Source organism: Lactuca saligna, chromosome 3 (genome assembly GCF_052625555.1).
Source record: "Lactuca saligna cultivar CGN05327 chromosome 3, ASM5262555v1, whole genome shotgun sequence".
Taxonomy (NCBI): domain Eukaryota; kingdom Viridiplantae; phylum Streptophyta; class Magnoliopsida; order Asterales; family Asteraceae; genus Lactuca; species Lactuca saligna.
In genome coordinates, this window is record NC_136419.1 from 56,353,903 (window position 1) to 56,375,995 (window position 22,093).

Genomic DNA, 22,093 nt, shown 5'->3' on the forward strand with positions numbered 1-22,093 from the left:
CAATGTTTGATGTTTTAAATAATTATAATGATATAAATTAAAACGTTATATTTAATTTTATTCATGAGTAACTCGCGGGTAAAAGTCATTTAAACGGTTGAGATTATCTAGTTATAATAGATGTATATATTATCATATAATTCAAAATAATCAATATATTATACCAATTTATTATATGAATTATTATATCAAATTTAACAACAAAGTTATTGTTATATTTAAAAAAAAAACATATGTGTAAAAATTTCAACTATATAAGTGTTTATGTGCAACGCACGAGTATTCGCCTAGTATATATATATATATATATATATATATATATATATATATATATATATATATATATATATATATATATATATATATATATATATATATATATATATATATATATATATATAGGGTTAGGTTATATTGTTTCTGGTAACTATTGTGTGCCAGAATACACAGATCTGGACCACTAGATGAATAAAATCAACAGTCATGATCTGAGGGTCTATGATATTACCATAGGGTAGTATGTATCATATAATCATACAAATTTCAGCAAAAGGGTACGTTGGTCAATTAACCTATTTTAAAAAAAGAAATTTTCGGATTTTAAGGGATCATTAATTCCCTTATTTTTTTAAAAATCTGAATTTTTTAAATTAATTCTAATTAAATTTTAATATTATTTTTAATAATAACCAATTTTATTCTGTCAGAATGACAAAAAGTCAACAGTAAACTAGTAAATATATTTGCGGTTTTATTCATGCAGAATATTATTTCATTCAATATACTTTTTATATTAAACATACTTAAAGAATTATATAACATATTATCAAGAATAACATTTTCTTGATAATAACATCATTCTGAAAGAATAACAAGTAATTCTTAAAAAATAACAACATTCTTAAACAATGAGTGTGATCATTCTTTAATTCATTTTTCAAGCGTTTCCCATCAGATCTTTTAAGCCATCTTCAAACCATTTCTATCACAAATTTATTGCCAAATATTTTGTAGTGATACACTTGTAACAACTGCACATTAAACATATAAATAATTAACTACAATTCTATCAAAATACATCAATAATATTCTTTACAGAATAAACTATTCTTGTTGAATGGTTTTGAATATTCTTAAAGAATTTGTATTATCAAGAATATATCCAACGAACAAAACATTTGAAATATAAATACATGAAAAGATCATGTTAACACAAAATGTGACTAAAAAATAACATTCTTTGTTGAATATTCTAACAGAATAATATACTTGTTGCATAATATTCTTAACATTATTTCTTGAATATTCTAACAGAATAATATACTTGTTGCATAATATTCAGAAGCCACAAAAGCTTAGCTTTCATATATAAAAAAAGATAAAAAGATTGCTTAATTTGTTGATTTATACCTTTGTTCGTTTTCCTAAAAGGATGGTATGCAGTAAATCCAAGTTTTCATCAACTTTCCTCTTGGACAACTTGTAAGCCACTGAAACAACATTAAAATTGAGATTTCCATAAACAACATAAAGATATATAACTATTCTTTGTTGAATATTCTAACAGAATAATATACTTGTTGCATAATATTCTTAACATTCTTTGTTGAATATTCTAACAGAATAACCGATATGAAAAAACATATCAAACTTGCCTCTTTTACACAAAAAATTTCTCTTTTTGACATTATATCAAACACTTGGAAGACATGTTTTATTATCAAACACTTGGACAACTTGTAAGCCACTGAAACAACATGTAAATTGAGATTTGCATAAATAACATAAAGATGGGATAAACAAATGGGAAATAGAGGCTATCGAGGCTTCAATGATCACGGAAAGCAACCAACATAAATAGCAGAGGGAAAAGAATCGGAATTCACAATTAAAAGCTACTCCGGATTAGGGCGATGGGAAATCGAGTTCAAATGAAATTTATACCATCAAATTACTTCTCATACCGGCTTTGAAGAGTTTGAAAACAAAATTTGGCATCTATACTTCTCATACCTGAATCAACAATCTAAGGGACGATCACGAGAATTCGAGGTTTGTAAAGCAAAATCAACCAGTGTGGTAAAGGTAATTGGATGTGCATAGCAGGGTGGTGGCGGTGTTGACTTTTTACCTCTCTCCCACTCGATCTTTCTCTGTGGAAACGGTGCATCATAAGTGAGGGTCTTCAATGGCGATGATAAAAAGCCCATAGAGCAAGAATAAAGCCTCATGGAAACTATTTTACCGTCGATTCTGATTTCAAAAAGGAACTGTTTTAATCGAAAAAGGAGATGGAAGATGGTCGATTGTAAAATCAGAAATTAGCAGGAGGAAATTTACGGTCGATTGTAGAGATTGAGTTTACATATTCGATTTCACCGCATATGTTGCGACACCATCATCGTCGGTGCAAGGGACCAACACCAGAAAAACGAAGGGATTGGTGGCTGCAGGTGGAGGGTCGTCGGTGAAGAGGGTGTTTACCAGGATCGAAAAGAGAAGAACACAATACCCTAGGATGAAGGATTTTTTGCTTGGGTGGAAGTCGGCATTTTATGATGACGATGATGAAACGAACGATAAATTTTTAAGGGTTTATAAACTAATTATCTTGATTAAATGCTATTAAAGGGAAATTGATCCATTATTTTAAGGATTATAATTTTGGAATATAATTAATTGTATATACATAATGACTAAATTACCCTTTATTATTTAATTAATGATTTATTTTTTCCTAAATTTAGGTAAACAATATTTGCTAGAAACATTTGAACCTACATATATATATATATATATATATATATATATATATATATATATATATATATATATATATATATATATATATATATATATATATATATATATATATATAGGAGTAGGATTAAATGAGAACATCAAAAAGGTTGAGAACGCGAGAACAAAGTATATTCATTTGCGATTCCATGTATATATTTGTGGAGAAATAATAAAATTTTACGCCTTTAATTTCAATTGAAAAGAAAATGCATATATTCATGTTGATTGTGCATAAAAATTTATCATTTCTCCACCAATGAATACATGGAATCGCAAATGAATATACTTGTTCTCGCGTTCTTAACCTTTTAGATGTTCTCATTTGATCATTTCCCTATATATATATATATATATATATATATATATATATATATATATATATATATATATATATATATATATATATATATATATATATATATATATATATATATATATTAGTTGGTTAGTTAGTTGAAGAGGTAAGAAAATATATAAGGACACTGCTTGTTATCTTTTCTCCATTAACACAAGTTCAACAACACATCAAGCATACCCATCGACCAAACAAAAGACCCGAAATAAAAACAGCAAAAGAAGCAAGTAAACACACTAAAAGTGCAAACAAAAGACTTCAACCCAAGATCTCAAGGGGTGAAACAACAGAAATTCTTAAAGTTGTAAGCCTTAAAGTTTCAGACAGATCATCATGTCCTACGAGGATCAAGAACATTAATGTTGTTTGTCCTTTGTCTTTTAACACTGCCAGAAGAAGATTCATGATCGCCGTTTGTTTTCTCCATCACCGCTTTGAATGCTTCTTGGATCATGCCTATTGAGTAATTGACGCTATCATTGTTGCTAGTCGAATCTTGATCTCCAGTAATAAACAAGACGTTCTTCACACGCCCTCCAAGCGTTGTGATCTCAGCTTTTAGGGTTCTTAGACGAAGAGCTTTTAGGGTTTTAATGAGGTCCGGTAAAAGATCCGATCGGTCGTCACAGCATAATGATGCTCTGATGACTATATTGCCATCTTCGTCAGACGTGTTGTCGATGGTCAACTCATCGGTTTCTGTAGGGACTGGACTTTGTTCGGCTATTATGGACGTCTGACGCTTTAGCTCTTTCACATGCTGTATCACTTCAGCTAACAACGAAGCCTTGTCCGTCTGTATCAGTTTACACAAACCGTTATGACGTAATGATTATTAATCGTTCAATATATTTTTAAAGCTAATTAGCGTTTATATATGCTCATACATTTATATACTAGCTCGTTGTATATGCGATTCAGAATATGTTTCCTAGCTACCGTTAAACCTTGGGCATTTATTGCGCACAACTACTGTAAGCATATATATGGCTTTTGCTACGAGAAATATATACTTGAAAACCAAACTAGGAAAAGGTTGATTTTTTTTACGTTGTCAGTCTATTGATGTATGCCTGATGTGATACATGATATTTCCATTGGTTGGACATGAACTCAAGTTGCTTTTAATTCCTCACGTATATTCGAAGTCAAACATTATGTGCATGATCATATGATGCTTATCATGTCATTTATGTGTCCCAGTAAATGTTGAAGAATAATTTCAATAAATACATATGTATATAGAATAAAAATAATGTTCCTAAAGACATCAATGGTGGGGTTTGTGATTTGATATAAACGATATGAATGGCATGTTGTGTCATATCAACGTTGATGAATTCTGAGATACGAATATAATTTATTTTCAAAAATCATATACAGAATTCCAAAATGAAAAACCCATGGAAAAATTTAGTGTTTTTTTTTTTTTTAAAAGACCAAGAGAGGAGAGGATTTGAACCATGAATTTTGATATGAATGACGATGTTTAGAGTTGCCAGTTAACTTGGTGGTATTGTTCTATGGTATATAATAAAACAATCAAACTTGTCGTCTGCGAGTAACTGAATTTTTCATGCAGACAATCACAAAAGTTGAGAACAGAAACCATTATTTTAAAATTTTGATGAGTTGCATGCTGTAGCGATTGATATTTCGTAGCTTGTTTATGGTTTTACTAAAGAATACTTACTTTGGTGGTACTGGGTAGTAAGCTTCGAAGTTTGGCAAGATGATTATTGATGCGCTCTCGACGTCGTCTTTCAGCTTCACTGTGGCTCTTCGAAGCTGCTAAAGCTTTAGCGTCCATGATCTCTTGAGATGTCATCTTACCCATTTCAGCTTGGAGCCCAAACGGCATAGACCCAGGCTGAACCATCTGGCCCAGTGTCTCGGATATGAGCCTTAGGTGGTGGTCTGATGAAGCTGATGTACTACCCTCGTATGCAAATTGCAAGCCACTAGGTACCCTCCTATGAATCAAACCACCATAAGATGACGGCGGAGGTGGTGGCGGTGGAGGGAAGAGATATGTGCCATGGTCTCCGGAAGGAAAGGTAAGATCCGGAGTGTAGCTGGAGTTGTGGTGTTGAAACACTTGAGGTAGAATCCAAGGCTGCTGTTGTGAGTGCAAGATCGGAGAGACTTCTGATGATGCCGAATATGAATAATCATTGATACCCATATTTTGATCTTGAATCTGTTGAATGATTGATGGGTATTCTTGAAATCCTTGAATATTTTGCAAATCTTGATGATGATCACCTTCTTCTTCTTGTTCGTCTTCTACTGGTTCTTGTTCTTCTCTCTTAGAACGCATAATAGTTTTGACTTACCTCCCCACACAACTATATCCTCTCGACATACATATTTACAGCAATCCACATACTCATCAAAATTAATTTTAGAGGAAAAGACTTTGGGGGCATATGAATATGATCAACAGAGTGTTAATTAAATATACCTTCTGAATATAGTGAATGCTCTTGATCACATCACCTTTCTCTCTCTCTCTCTCTCTCTCTCTCTCTCTCTCTCTCTCTCTCTCTCTCTCTCTCTCTCTCTCTCTCTCTCTCTCTCTCTCTCTCTCTCTCTCTCTCTCTCTCTCTCTCTCTCTCTCTCTCTCTCTCTGTATAAGACCTTGGTCTTTTAATGATCACTTTCTATCTTTGAAATGTCAGGTTTTGTTGAGTGAGACGGGGGTGCCATTGATCCTTGAAACAATCAAGTAGAAAACACTTTTTTGTGCTAAAATTTTGTGGTGGTCTTTTAGGGTTTCCTTTTTGTTTTTCTCTCTCCTCTCATGAGAGAGTGAACACTTGTTACCTTTCCTTTCTTCCTACGATATTAACTTTTAGCTTCCTTCACTTTTTGGTTCGCATTAATGATTTGAATTATATTTATACTATAATTTCTATTGCAATAGTTAGGAAAAACAAAAATTATTTAATTTGACCGTAAATAGTAAAGAACTGTAAATACAAATGCTAATAATTAAGTCACTATCATTGTATGAAAGACAAATGCAATGTAAAAACTGCTAGATACTCGTATAATTAGTTGCGGAGCTGAACGAAATATTATTGGTAGCACATGTAGGTCTGGCAATAGAGCAGGTTTTGACTCTAATCCGATTCAAATCTTTAATAATTATCCGGGTTTGGAGCATAGTTTTTGATCTATTTACCCGTTAACGATCCGTATCCGCTAACATTTTTATTAAAAATGTTGGGTATGGATCATCACCGATCCGCTCCATTTATAACCCGTCCCATATAAATTTTAGAATTATACATTTATATTTTATACTTCCTAAATTTTACTTTAAATTTCAATCAAAAAAGGCCGAAGACTAAACTATTTATACATAGGACTCGGGGACTCAACTTTTAGACTTTCAGTCTTCTTCCAAAAATCATGATGTCATTTCATTTACATTTCATCATGTAATCACCAACTTCATTTATAAATCAATAAATTTAATTCATTTATCATCTGGAAGAAAGTTTGTATTTGTTATTCTCTATCATTGTAGTCGATGGTCAAAAACCAATTGGAAGTAACTACAATAATGATTTTAATTTCAATCGAAAATCTTCAAGTACATAATGTGTTTTCTAAATAAACATTTGTTTTGTTTAACAAATGTGATTTTATGATTTAAGTAAAATGTGTTTGATTATTCAAAAAACCTACGAGTTACGCGACGGGTTTGGATATTTGCTTATTCAGTGGATAAGGGTATGTGTTTGATTATTCAAAACCCTGCGGGTTATGGAGCGGGTTTGGATCCGGTTTTGAAATTTGTTAAAAGGGTTTGGATCAAGGTCGATTCGCTCCAAACCCGCCCCATTACCAGGTCTAGGCACATGTAAATATTCGATTAGTGACCGAGCTAGATTGAAATGTTATATATAGGTAGCACACGTAAATATTTGAGGTAGCATACCGAAAAAATTACACTATACTAAAAATATTTTTAAAAAATTTACGATGTGTTTAAAAATTTGAGAGGTATCACTACAAGAAAATATACTCTTTAGCGGCGACACTATTACCGGCGACATGAGGCTTTACCGGCGATGAGATATCCAATCCAACGGGTGGGGTATGTTATCCAGTATAACCTAATACCGGCGACACAAAAGTCGCCGCTAAAGGTTAAAAAAAGTCGCTTCTAATAGTCCGCTAAAAATGACGAGGTATCCTTCCCTCCAGTTTGTCGCCGCTATTACTCATTATCGTCGGTAAAGGGTCTGGTGTCGCTGCTAAAGGTGTCGCCGCTATTACTCATTGTGTGTATGTGTATGTATTTGTATTTGATGTATATGTGGTATATGTATGTAAAAGTATGTGAATTTCATTTTCTTATGTATTATATAAAACTATGTGGTTTTGGTATAAGTAGGATGTTATAATTGAAAAAAAAAAATTATTGTTATAATTTGAAAAAAAACACAAAAAAATTATAAAATTATTTAAAAACTTATATACATAAAAACTAAGTATTGTTATAATTGAAAAAAAACATTATATATATATATATATATATATATATATATATATATATATATATATATATAATTGTTTAAAAACTTATGTACAAAAACTAGAAAGTTTTAGTTTTTACCCAAACTAACTCCAAATTAATTAACCAATAAGTTATATAGTTAACTTATAATCTTCAAATTAGTTCATAAGATTATATTTCTATAACCAATAATAATCGGTAACCATAAAAATAGGATAAATGATGTTATGTATTTTAATCTCGACGGTAAAAAAGAACAACACAACAACATAATGTCTATTATAAAATTGTTTAATTAAAATTTTTAATTTATTTTAATTAAAATTAATTAAAAAATGCATAAATAAAATTTTTTATTTATTTTTATTTTTTTATTATTTAATTTTTGTATTATTTTAGATGTAAAAAAATGTGGGTTGGAAAAAAAAAAACAATGCTAATTTTGTATACTAAACTCTAAACCCAAAATTATGTTTCAGCAACATCATGTTTATTTATAAAACCTGGACTACTAATCCATATCGAAACCATCCCGAGTTCCAAGCAGGACTTGGACTTCTCGAAACCTGCACTTACCAAATCAACAATGACTCTAGTAACAGTTATCACATTTTCACACGCACATCTGATTTTACCATTACTATCAAGGTGTGACTTGGACTTCTCGATTTCACAGCCTTCGCAACCATCACAACCACCATCAGAACCATCACAGGTAAAATAGCAATCTACTTTAGCATCGTAAAATACATGTTGATTTGGTAGTTTTGGTTTTGTGGTGGTTATTTGCTAAAAAGTTTCGTAATTTGGTTTTTGTCCCAAGTGCAAAATATAGCAATACACTTTGGTTTTCTATCTTAGTTTAAAAATAGCAATCTACTTTAGCATCGTAAAATGCATGTTTATTTGGTAAGTTTTGGTTTTGTGGTGGTTATTTGCATATGTTGTCACGTTTTTCTACTTGGTAGATTGTAAAAATTTTGTTGTTTTGCTACTCGGATATTATGACTTTTGATATTTAATTGTATTTGGATGTTTGTTTGTAGCATTGACACTATTATGTTTGATATTTAATAGGATGTTTGTTTTGTAATTAGCATCGATACTATTGGTTTTGATATTTAATCGAAGATTGTTATTACCGGTGACACTTTTACCTACGATATTATCACCGGCAACCATCATTAATTAAAAAAAAATTAAAAAATTGAAAAACAATTATCGGCGACACTTTTACCGGTGACAAAAGTTATTACCGGCGACAGAAGTCATTACCGGCGACTAGCTTATTAGCGGCGGCAATACTCATTAGCGGCGACAGGGTCAATAGCGGCGATTTTTATCATTAGCGGCGACAAACTGATCAATAGGGATAAGGCAGTACCGGCGACAAGTCGCCGCTATTAGTATTACCGGCGACTTTTGGGACTTTTACCGGCAACTTTTATCGCCGGTAATGACTTTTTTCCTTGTAGATATCATGGGCTACCACGAACACCTACATAGCTCCTCCCCTGCATATAACGTTAATAATTATTAAATTTGCGTGTCAATAGTAGAGAATTATAAATACAAAATGCTTGTAAGTAACTATTATTGTATGAAAGATGATCATGCACGGTAAAAACTTCTCGACACCCGCTTGTTTTTATGGGGAAACTTGAATAAACACAAACATTGATCAATTAACTATGTTTACTACAAATCAGTTAATCAATTAATTCTATGTATCACTCACATTCAAAATTGGATTTGTATATACCAATATAATGCTAAGAATTATTCAATTTTACTCTAAATAGTAATGAATTGTAAATGGATGAAAGACAAACATGCAATGTAAAAACTTCTTGATACCCAAGTAACGCAACCGCTTAATTTTATAGGGAAACTTATATAAACGTAAACATTGATCAATTAACAATGTTTATTACAAATAAGTTAATCAATTCTTTTTAATTAACCTCGTCCTAAATTATATATGTATAACTAGTGGCAGACCTTAGTGGTGCCTCAGGGGTCTCGGGCCATTGTTTCGATGCCGACACGTATTGTAAATTTTTTTTTAATGTTTTTTCTATTAGGTGTACCGGTTTAAAACACGAGTGACACTACTAATATTGATTTATTTGGAAATTTTTTTTAATGACACCCCTATGAAATTGTTCTGCATCGGCCACTATGTATATATAACTGCTATTCAAAAGCTTTTTCTATTAAACTTCTTATTCCCATGTGTAGTAATAATGACTTTTACCTAATCGGTTATTATATAAACAAACTATTTTTTTTTTTAAATATAGCTCTACATAATTATCATCTCACAAATTATTTCATAAACAATATTTACTTTCTTTTCAAACAAAAACCTTATTATTTCCACTCATTATGATATATCATAGATGATATCGAACGAGGAAATTCATCAATAGCTTTGTTAGAATAAATCATACAAGCTTTTGATGATCAGATATTAGAGATTGCTCGTTGTTACACAGTTTCTACAGCCTTGTCGATGGCAAAATTTTTTATTTACAAGTCAATCTGTAACATTCTAAAATTCAAAGTAATATTTTTCATTTTTGAAACTAATCCAAAACCATAAGTGTTTACAAAACATAGTTTCCAAAAGTGATAAACATGAATCAGAGTATTCCAAAATCATAATCTTATAAAAATCTAGGATGGTGTGCATGATGAAGCATTCGCTTTGCCCAAATCTCTGAAGTACCTGATACCATAACAATCAAATTGTAAGTCAAAACTTAATGAGTTCCCCCCAAAACACCTCACAACAAAACATATACCAAACATATACTAGGTCCACAACCTCCTGGTTGGATTACCCCTAGCCCACAACGTTCCGGTTAGATTGCCATAGTCCACAACCTTTCGGTTGGATTGCCCAATACATATTATGTCCACAACCTCATGGTTGGATTACCCCATACCCAATACCTTCCGGTTGGAATGGCCTGGGCAACAACCTTTCAGTTAGATTACCCAGGCTTATTGAGTGGCGGCATAAAGCAATAGAGTCTCAATCCAACCACATTATGTTGACATATATAACAGATAAACCTATAACCAGCAAATAGATAATCATACAGATCTAGAAGATCAATATAGCATACTAACATCATATATATACCAGGATCCATAATCTAGTGGTCAACATTTGTAACACCTGATTCCCAGTACGCATTTAATTTAAAGTAATTCTGTATTTTCTATGGGACTCGATGAGTTGGAGGCCCAACTCATCGTGTAGGGTCGTGATCCAAGGGCATTTAAGTAACCTACTCGACGAGTCGGGAGACTGACTTGTCGAGTAGGTGCTGTTTGAAGGAAACCCTAAATCCGAGGGTTTGCACCCTATTTAAACGCCTTATTGCAGCATCCATTGTCCCTCATGCTCCAAGAATACCTCCTATCGAAACCCTAGCCGCTTTGAGTGATCTAAGGCCATTTTTGGTGCATTTTGATGAATTGTGAAGCTTGAAAAGAAGCAGGAAGCTTGGGAGTTCGAGTTGGGGCTTGCAGATCTAGAGATCTTGTTCCATTTCCAGCTCATTCAAGGTAAAATGCCCCTGTCTTGGTCTTCCATGTGTGTATTTATCCTTAAGGCTTGGATTTTGAGTATCTTTAGGGATTTTTAAGCCATTCTCAGAATTATGAATGAGCATTTTGGGTTTTGACTTCAGATCAAGGCCATTAGAGGGGTCTCATGGCATAAAGGTGCCAACATGAAAGCCCCATGCATCTTGTACAACACCTTTTATGGCTTTTTGAGCCTAAGACCCAATGCATGTGCACCAAGTTTGGAACTTTACATATAAAATGGAGATTAGGAGGTTAGATCTATGGTTTTGGTGTGTTAAGACCCATTTAAATCGACTGCATAGTAATGGTTAAGGATGGACTCACTGAGTTGTTCTTGGGACTCGACGAGTCGAGGCGTAATGACCACCAAATCCATTTTGAGAATGGATCAGTTGTTAGGGAGGAAAGTCCCATAGATGTTTAGACGTGAAAAAGGACCTAAGAATCATGGGACTCGATGAGTGTATGAACAAACTCGGTGAGTCCAAGGTAATCTCCCAACCTTTGAAGATAGACTCAACGAGTTGTTCTACAACTCGATGAGTCATAGTCTAGACATGTTCTTATGAGGGAGATGAACTCGCCGAGTTGAAGGAAGAACTCGGCGAGTCAAATGGAGAGGGTCCCAATGGTTTGAATAAAGGAAAACTCAAGGAGTTCTTGCTAGACTCGATGAATGGTGTAGAGGTTGTATCAGATTAGTGGAGAATGTACTTGGCGAGTTGGCGGGCTAACTCGGCTAGTCAGGTCAACTGGATGTTGAATTTGACTGGTTAAGGCATTGACCCTGGTTAGGGTTGCATGTTCTGTTTGATGACTTGAGAATTATCGTGTATGGATTAAGGAGTCGGGGAGAGTCAATATTCGCATAGAGGACGGTTCTGACACTACACGACATCGAGGTGAGTTACCTTCGAGTACGGGTAGGTCTAAGGCCACAATGCTAACCCACCAACATGATATTGAGTAGATAGTTGTCTATACGATAATTATGTTGGTTTGGTTATGTGAATTTGGTCATGAGATATGCATGTGTGATATGATATCAGTGTCAGTGGTAGTGATAGGGAATAGTCTTTCCCTGACATAGGTCATTAGGACCAAGGGGTAGGTCAGTACCTGATATGCCTGACTGTAAGTTTATATCTTGCTACTGTATGCTAGTGGTAGGGGTGAAATAGTCCCCGATTACCAGTTGAAAGATACCGATGGTAGTTACCGGTTGAATGACACCGATGGTAATTACCGATTGAAAGATACCGATGGCGGTTATCGGTTGAAAGATACCGATGATAGATACCAGTTGAAAGATACCGATGGCAGTTACCGGTTGAAAGATACCGACAATATTATATGGTATGCAGTATGATGGGGGAACTCACTAAGCTTTGTGCTTATGGTTTTCGGTTTGGTTTCAGGTACCTCTTCGTCAAAGGGGAAGGAGTCGGCGGTGTAGCAACGCATCACACCCACACATGGTTTCTACATTGGGTTTCTGAGATTGTACTATGATTTTATTACTTTCGATGATATGGATTTCAGACACGTTGTTATGACTTTTATAAATTGATATGACATTGGCAATGTTTGTTAAACTATGTTATGAATTACTTAATTAAAAATGAAATTTTTAGCCTTGATTTTTGGGATGTTACAAGTTGGTATCAAAGCCCTAGTTTGAGGGATAAGGACACACCCTCGGGGGTGTCTAGAATCAAACCGAGGAACTAAAAAGATTTTTATATCAAGAAAAACAGTTTCTAAAATTTTTAAGTTAAGGAATTTTGAGAAAAGACAAGGTTTGTGATGCATGCAACTGACCGGGCTCAAGTAGGTTTTCCCCAAGATACCCATACTTGTTATGTTATGTGTATGATTCATGATTCTGTGAACTGCATGCTAGATTAGCGCTAGGCATCTAGAGGGATGCCTTGTATGCCCGATATATGATTCTGAGAACTACATGATAGAGTAAGGATAAGGGTCTAGAGGATGCTTTGTATGCCTGATGTATTAGTTGTTTGCTAAGACTGTTTAGTCAGTGGTAGGATAACTTGGTTAGGTTATGCCTGATATGGTTACTCAATGCACGAATTCTGCTTTCTTTGTGCTTAAGGGGTCCTGGCTAACTTTAACTAACTAGTCATTGAATATTTAACAGTATTCGCAAGCTACTTAGGAAAGGGAAGTAGGGACTCCTAGTGCAGCTGATGGCGGAGAGTAGGTCGGAGAGTGCCCTAGGAAAGCCTAGGACGAGATTGGTTGGAAAGGGTATCAATAAAGGGACTTAATGAAGTTGAGGCGATCCTTGAGGAAAGTACGAATAGATGTGGAAGGTAGTATGGGCTCGTACTACTGGAAGATGAGGATCCGTACTCGATTCAAGGAGGACCGAGATGGAACCAGGGAACTTGGAGGGTGTGTGAGACCTCTCGAGAGCATGAATGATCCTGACGATTATGTGTTTATTTTCAGTATGGCGATCACGTGACATGGTTCAAGAGGCTCAAGATCAGGATCAGGATCAGGCTTGGGCGCAGGATCCGAGCAGGTTGATGACGGGCTACGCGAATTCATCGCGTTTGAGATCACAATAGGTATCCTTGAGTCGACCCCAGTTATTTTTAGGTCAATCAAGGTAGGGATTACTGAGGTGATGGAGGATTGCCTCTGAGCATTCAGGAATAATTTGGCATCTAGCCAGACATATACGTGCACACTGTCCTTCAAGGGCTTCTGAGGGAGTGGTGCACCGGATTTTCACGGGATGAAGGACCCCATTGCTGCCAGGAGATGGATTTGTGACATTAAGTCTACGTAGTTGACGAGCTTCTGCCCGGAAGGGTCGAAGGTCCGCTTTGTTGCGGGATGTCCGAAGGATAGAGCCAGGGATTGGTGGGAGTCGGTTGGTGACTCGTTGGGGTCCCCAGCTGTCGAGGCTATGACTTAGTCAGATTTTGTGACCAGATTCAGGGCCGAGTTTGCACCAGCTGTGGAGCTTCAGCAGTTGGCCAGGGAGCTTTTGGATATGAGACAAACTACAAAGACTGTGGCAGAGATCACCGCCAAGTTCCGGTAGAAGGTGTTGTTGGTACCCCAGTATGTAGGGATGAGGAGATGCAGAAGACCCGCTACCATGATATGTTGAGGGCTATTATCCGGGAGCATGTCATCTATTCAGCCTGCCCGACCCTGGAGTCCATGATTGCCAAGCCACGGGAAAGGAAGCTTGATTTGGAGCACATCAGGAAAAGGAAGTCAGAGACTGCGCAGGTTGCGGGTGTTTCATAGAAGAAACCCAAAGGATTCTACGCGAGGTCGAAGGGTCAGCATGGGCGGGACCGCTGTGGGTAGTGCGGTTGGTCACATGAGGGAGTTTGCCGCAATGGATCGGGTTCCGACTGCTATAAGTGTGACCAGATTGGACATTTTGGCAAGGATTGTACTGCCCCTGTGTAACATCCCAAAATATCAAGAGTAGAGTTGAAGGGCTAAAAGTGTAAATTTGAAGGGCAAATCGGCGAGTCTATGGGTGGACTCGGCGAGTAGAGTCGTGACTCAGGTCGCGTGTTAAGTGGCCAACTCGGCGAGTCCAAAGCTGGACTCGGCGAGTAGGCGCTGAGTGGAGAAAACCCTAAATCCGAAGGATGAGCCCTACTTAAAGGACATTATACCCTCTCCCCAGCCTCCTTAATCTCCCTTGAAGTCAAGAAACCCTAGATACGTGATTGTGGAGGATTGGAGTGCATTTGGAGCTTGGGGAAGTGCTTGTTGAAGAAATCTTGAAGGAGAAGAAACTTGGATCAAAGGGCTTTGCAAGGATTCGGATTAATCTTCTCTTGGAGCTTCCTTTTGATGTATTATTTCACTGTTTGAGCTGCTATTACCTAGATTCATCATTTTTGGAGGTGTTAGAGATCATATCTTTTGATGTATTGGAGTTTAGAGGTTAGATCTGAGGTTGCTACCTCAGATCTGGAATGGAGAAGGGTTTGAATGCATAAAGGTCCCTGTTGTTGAGAGATTGATGGAGCTATCTTGTCCCAAACCCAAACCCTAGAGTGAAAATGCCTAGATCTTCTTGGATTCACGTAAAGATTGTCACTTTACGTGATGGATGGCCTTAGGAGGGGTAGATCTATGGTTTGGATCATCTTCATGGCTTGGAAAGCCTCTGTATGGATTCAGACCCGGTGGTACTCGGCGAGTCACATGGGTGGACTCGGCGAGTTGCTTGAAGAAAGACTGGAACTCGGCGAGTTGGATGAAGATGGCCTGGAACTTGGCGAGTTGGAAGAACAACTCGGCAAGTAGGTTGAAGATAGTCGTAGGCTCGGCGAGTCTGTTCTTGGACTCGGCGAGTCTGGTCGTACGGTCCAAGTTTCTTTTGGGAACGCTGTGACTCAGTGAGTCAAGGGATGACTCGGCGAGTTAAGTCGCGAATTGAAGGATGTTCTGTGTATGGGGACTCGGTGAGTCATCGGGTTGAATCGGCAAGTAGAGTCAGTTAGTGGTAGACTTTGACTTTGACTTTGACCAAGGGTAGACCAGTTGTTTTCCAGGGGCATTTTGGTAATTGTTGAATATTGTTTTAAGTTCAGTGTATTGGTGGTTGGCTAGTGGTGGAGATCCTACCAGTAGTTGGAGAAGCTTGAGTTATCCGTTCAGCCGACACTTTCGAGGTGAGTTATCCTCACTATATGAACATGATCTAGGGCACCAAGGCCGGCCCTTTATCGGATTGTAATCTGGGTATTGTTGTTATGTTGCTGTTTTACTATGTTTGCATCCTGGTAGTTAGGATGGTATTCTTTAGAGACATGGTTAAGGTCGGTATCCTGGTATATAGGATGATGCTATGCTAGTGACCGGTTAGGTCGATATTCTGCTTAGAGTATGTTGTGTTACGTGATCTGCTAGATCGGTTTGATTGAATATGAATTGTTATATGATTGTATGTTTATGTGCACATGGTTGTTTGGACTGGAGTTGGGTTGAGGCGGGTCCTGCTTTGTGCTGTAGGCCAAGATCCCAGGGCGGACCGGTTGTTCTGAAGGCCCAGTGAGCGGTCCGGATAGGTTGTAGGCCCCACGAGGGCGGACCAGACATGCCGAGGCTCGGAGAGTGGACCAGGTCGACTGAAGGCCCGATGCGGGCGGACCAGACATACTGTAGACTCAGAGAGTGGACCAGGTGGATTGAAAGCCCGGTGCGGGCGGACCAACCACACTACAGACTCGAGGGACATGACTGGACTCGGAGGGTGGACCAGGTGGACTGAAGGCCCAACACGGCAGACTAGTCTCACAGTAGACCCGATATGCATGGTTGTTCTGTGATTCGATATGATATAGTATGTTATGTGTATGGTATATGTGGTTGGTATTTTCGGGGTATCTCACTAAGCTTTCGGGCTTACAGTTGTGGTTTAATGTTTTTCAGGTTCTTCAGGAGACCGTGGCAAGGCAAAGGCGTGATCGTACCGCTCCTCGTGTTTATGCTTTATGATATGGACCTGGGAATACTCTGATAATAAATGTATTGAAAACCTTTTTGTAATAACTTAATGAATTGGGATGTTTTTGAAAAGTTTAAATTTTGTTGAAAATTTTTGGTCGTTACACCCTGCTCCCACGGTTCAGATCTCAGACCTGATTTGCTTTCATTGTAATCAGAGGGGCCATAAAAAGGCCAACTGCCCTAGATTGTCAGCAGCGCCAGTGGCAATGTTAAACCCAGCATCGGAACGGGTAAAAGATGGCCGGAAGGCCAAGGTAGAGGCTCCAGTGGTGCAGAGTCGAGCATTTCAGTTGACATCCGAGGAGGCTCGCACTGCACCTGATATGGTGACGGGTACGATTCCTTTGTTATGCTTTTATGTGATGTCGATGTGATTTTGATATGTTATGTATGTGCCTGATTTAGGATCGTTCCATGTGAACAGTATCCCCGTTCAGGTAGTGTTTGATTCGGGTGCTACCCAATCGTTTGTCTCTCTTGCGCTTAGCAAGAAGTTTCCTGAATCTTCGGGCATGCTGGATTGCCCTTTGGGGGTCAAGATTGCAGACGACCGGTCAGTGCAAGCATCAGAGGTCTACCGAGATTGTGTTTTGAGGCTGTTCAAGGAGCGTTACCTGGTAGACCTGGTTCCCATACCTTTGCGGGGAACAAGGTTATTATTGGTATGGATTGGCTAAGCCCTAATGGGGCAGTGATTGACTGTGCGCGGTAGTTGGTGCGGATCAGGACCCCAAGTGGGGGAGAGTTGGTAATTCAAGGCGAGAGGCCACAACGAGGACCAACTTTATATTCAGCAGCGAGAGCTAGGCGCTACCTCCAGCAGGGTTGCATAGGATTTGTCGCCTATGTTATGGATACCCGAGAGGCGGGTAAGGCAACGGTGGGCGATGTGACCGTGGTGCGAGAGTTTGCAGATGTATTCCCTGAGGGGTTGCCTGGGATACCTCCGGAGAGGCAGGTAGAGTTCAAGATCGACCTAGTCCCTGGTGCAGCTCAGATAGCCAAGGCCTCGTATCAGTTGGCTCCTCTTGAGATGCAGGAGTTGTCTACATAGCTGCAGGAGCTGTTAGACAAGGGATTCATTAGACCGAGCAGTTCAACCTGGGGAGACCCAATTCTGTTTGTGAAAAAGAAGGATGGGTCGCACCGGATGTGTATAGACTATCGGGAGCTAAATAAGGTAACGGTGAAGAAACGTTACCTACTCCCGATGATTGATGAACTATTTGACTAGCTATAGGGAGCGTCTTAGTTCTCCAAGATTGATCTGCCTTCAGGATATCATCAGATGAGGGTCAGAGAGGAGGATGTGCAGAAGACTACGTTTCAGACGCGTTATGGTCACTATGAGTTCGTGGTGATGCCTTTCGGGCTCAACAATGCTCCTGCCGTGTTCATGGACCTCATGAACCGCGTTTGCAGACCGATGTTGGATCGGCATGTGATAGTTTTTATCAATGACATCTTGGTTTATTCCAAGATGCAAGAGCTGCATGAGGAGCACTTGATGGGGGAGAACTTGTATGAAAAGTTCTCTACGTGGTAATTCTGGTTACACGAGGTGCAGTTTTTATGGCACCTTGTTAATCAGAACGGGATTTCGATTGACCCGTCCAAGGTGGATGCTATGATGAGATGGGAGGTTCCGAGGTCTCCATCTGAGATTCGGAGCTTTCTGGGATTTGCAGGTTACTATCGGAGATTCATTCAGGACTTGTCCAAGATGGTCCTGCCCTTGACCCGGTTGATGAGGAAAGCCATGGTTTTTTGCTGGGGGCCTGAGCAGCAGGCTGCATTTGGGATGTTGAGACATAGATTGTGTGAGGCACCAATCTTAGCCCTACCAGAGGGCATGGAGGACTTTGTGGTATACTACGATGCATCCATCTCAGGTTTGGTCGCGGTATTGATGCAGACAGGGCTTGGTATAACTTACGCTTCGAGGCAGTTGTAGCCTCATGAGGAGAATTACCCGATGCATGATTTGGTGTCATTACCTCTATGGGGTTCATTGTACCATTTACACGGACCACAAAAGCCTGAGGTATCTCATGGACCAGCCAAATGTGAATATGAGACAGAGTGGGTGGCTTGATGTGATAAAGGATTATGATTGCGAGATCCTCTACCTCCCGGGGAAGGCCAATGTCACGGACGATGCGCTTTGATGAAAGGTGGCGTGGATCAGGGATATCTGTCTGAGGATGACAATTGTGCTTCCGTTGTTGGAGCAGATCCGGGAGGCCCAACAGGAGGCCATACGGGAGGAACATCGGAAGAGCGAGCGAATTGTAGGCTAGGTTTCCTCCTTCGACTATGATAGCCAGGGATTGTTGACTCTTCACCGTAGGGTATGGGTCCCGTATCATGGAGGTGTGTGCCAGGTACTGATGGTAGAGGTGTACAAATCCAGGTTATCCATCCATCCCGGGGTGACGAAGATGTATAGGGATCTTCAACTCGATTATTGGTAGCCCTGCATGAAGAGGGACATAGCTTGGTTTATGAAGAGGTGCCCGACCTATAGGATGGTAAATGTTGAGCACCAGAGACATCACAATAAGGTCCAGTCGTTGGATATCCTACAATGGAAGTGGGAGGATATTACTATGAACTTCATTACGAAGCTTCCCAGGAACGCGCGAGGGGTGGATTCGATTTGGATCATCATTGATCAATTGAACAAGAGAGCCGTTTTATTTCGATTAAGGAAAGTATTTCGGCCGAAAGGTTGGCCCACATGCACATCCGGGAGGTAGTGGTGCAGCACGGGGTGCCAGTTTCGGTGATTTTAGACAGGGACGTGCGAGTCACTTCCAGGTTTTGGAAGAAGTTTCATGATGAGTTGGGTACTCGACTGCATTTTAGCATCGCCTTTCACCCGCAGATGGATGGTCAGAGCGAGCGGACCATCCAGACTCTGGAGGATATGTTGTGGGAATGTGTTTTAGACTTCGGAGGTAGTTGGGATACTTACCTCCCGTTGGCGGAGTTCTCCTACAACAATAGATATCATGCGAGTATCAATTGTCCTCCTTTCGAGATGTTGTATGGGAGGAAGTGCAGGACCCCGATATGCAGGGGAGAAGTGGGGTAGAGAGTTATGAGGAGTACCGAAGTGGTACTCAAGACTACGGGGAGGATCCAGTAGGTTCGGAGAACACTTTAGATTGCTTAGAGTCGGCAGAAAAGTTATGCCAACAAGCGACGTTCAGACCTAGAATTCCAGGTCGGGGATATGGTGCTCCTGAACGTGTCGACATGGAAGGGCGTCATTCGATTCAGGAAACAAGGAAAGTTGGGCCCCAAGTATATTGGACCCTTCATGGTTGTAGCCCGGGTGGGCAAGGTGGCCTATAGGCTGGATCTGCCAGCCGAACTTAGTCAGATTCATAGCACATTTCATGTCTCCCAGTTGTGGAAATGTTTGGTGGATGATTCGGTAGTGGTGCCTTTAGAGGATATTCAGATTGATGACTACCTAAACTACATCGAGCGGCTAGTGGTGATCCTCGACAGGAAGTCAAATAATCTGCAGAACAAGAGAGTGGAACTGGTATAGGTGCAGTGGCAGCACCATAAGGGCTTAGAATGGACCTGGGAGCCGCAGGATGAGATGAGGGAGCATTACCCCGAGCTTTTTCAGGATCAAGCCATAGACTTCGACGAAGAAGTCTAGAATAAGTGGGGGGAGATTTGTAACACCTAATTCCCGGTACGCATTTAATTTAAAGTATTTATGTATTTTCTCTGGGACTCGACGAGTTAGAGGCCCAACTCGTCAAGTAGGGTCATGATCTGTGGGCATTTTAAGTGACCTACTCGACGAGTCGGGAGACTGACTCGGCGAGTAGGTGATGTTTGAGGGAAACCCTAAATTCGAGGGTTTGCACCTTATTTAAATGCCTTATTGCAGACTCCATTGTCGCTTACGCTCCCATAACAACTCTTATCGAAACCCTAGTTGCTTTGAGTGATCTAAGGCCATTTTTGGTGCATTTTGGTGGATTATGAAGCTTGAAAAGAGGAAGGAAGCTTGGGAGTTCGAGTTGAGGCTTGGAGATCCAGAGATCTTGTTCCATTTCTAGCTCATTCAACGTAAAATGCGACTTTCTTGGTCTTCCATGTATGTATTTATCCTTAGGGATTGGATTTTAAGGATATTTAGGGTTTTTAAGCCATTTTTAGAATTGCAAAAGGGCAATTGGGGTTTTGACTTTAGATCTGGGCCATTAGAGAGGTCTCAGGATATAAAGGTGCCAACTCTATGGCCATGAGAGCCCCATACATCTTGTGGAGCACCTTTTATGGCTTTTTGAGCCAAAGACCCAATGCATGTGCACCAAGTTTGGAACTTTACGTATAAAATGGAAATTAGGAGACCACATCTATAGTTTTGGTGTGTTAAGACCCATTTAAATTGACTACATAGTAATGGTCAAGGATGGACTCGCCGAATTGCTCTTCGGAATCGGCGAGTCGAGGCGTAATGACCACCAAATCCATTCTGAGAATAGACCAGTTGTTAAGGAGGAAAGTCCCGTAGATGTTTAGACGTGAAAAAGGACCTAAGATTCATGGGACTCGACGAGTGTATGAACACAGTCGGCGACTCCAAGGCAATCTCCCAACCTTTGAAGATGGACTCGACAAGTTGTTCTACAAATCGGTGAGTCATAGTTTGGACATGTTCTTATAAGGGAGATGAACTTGCTGAGTAGAAGGAAGAACTCGGCGAGTCAGATGGAGAGGGTCCCGATGGTTTGAATAAAGGAAAAATCAGCGAGTTCTCGCTATACTCGACGAGTGGAGTCGAGGTTGTATCAGATTAGTGGAGAATGGATTAGGTGAGTTGGCGGGCCAACTCGGCGAGTCAGGTCAACTGGATGTTGAATTTGATTGGTTAAGGCATTGAACCTGGTTAGGGTTGCATGTTCTATTTGATGACTTGAGAATTGTCATGTAGGGATTGAGGAGTCGGAGAAAGTCAATCATCGCGTAGAGGACGGTTCAGACACTAAATGACATCAAGGTGAGTTACCTTCCAGTACGGGTAGGTCTAAGGCCACAATCTCGACCCACCAACAGGGTATTGAGTAGATAATTGTATTTATGATAATTATCTTGGTTTGGTTATGTGAATTTAGTCATGAGATATGCTTGCCTGATATGATATCTATGTCAGTGGTAGTGACAAGGAATCGTCTTTCCCTGGCACTGGTCGTTAGGACCAAGGGGTAGGCCAGTACTCGATATGCCTAACTGTATGCTTATATCTAGCT

General features: G+C 39.1%; 1 protein-coding gene across 1 annotated transcript; it reads right to left on the minus strand.

Moving 5' to 3' along the window:
* Positions 1–3,272: 3,272 nt before the first annotated feature.
* LOC145036613 (transcription factor bHLH30-like) lies at positions 3,273–5,705 on the minus strand. Its single transcript, XM_078985075.1, has 2 exons — positions 4,851–5,705; positions 3,273–3,953 (listed from the first exon to the last, which is right to left on the minus strand). Exons 1-2 carry the CDS (start codon positions 5,475–5,477, stop codon positions 3,489–3,491), a joined length of 1,092 nt encoding a protein of 363 aa, XP_078841201.1. The 5' UTR covers positions 5,478–5,705; the 3' UTR covers positions 3,273–3,488.
* Positions 5,706–22,093: the final 16,388 nt, after the last annotated feature.

Excerpts from the sequence above, each read along its gene's own strand:
- LOC145036613 (XM_078985075.1), bottom strand. The coding sequence starts at position 5,477 with ATGCGTTCTAAGAGAGAAGAACAAGAACCAGTAGAAGACGAACAAGAA. Across the intron at positions 3,954-4,850 it reads TACTACCCAGTACCACCAAA|ACGGACAAGGCTTCGTTGTT; the intron begins GTAAGTATTCTT and ends AAACTGATACAG.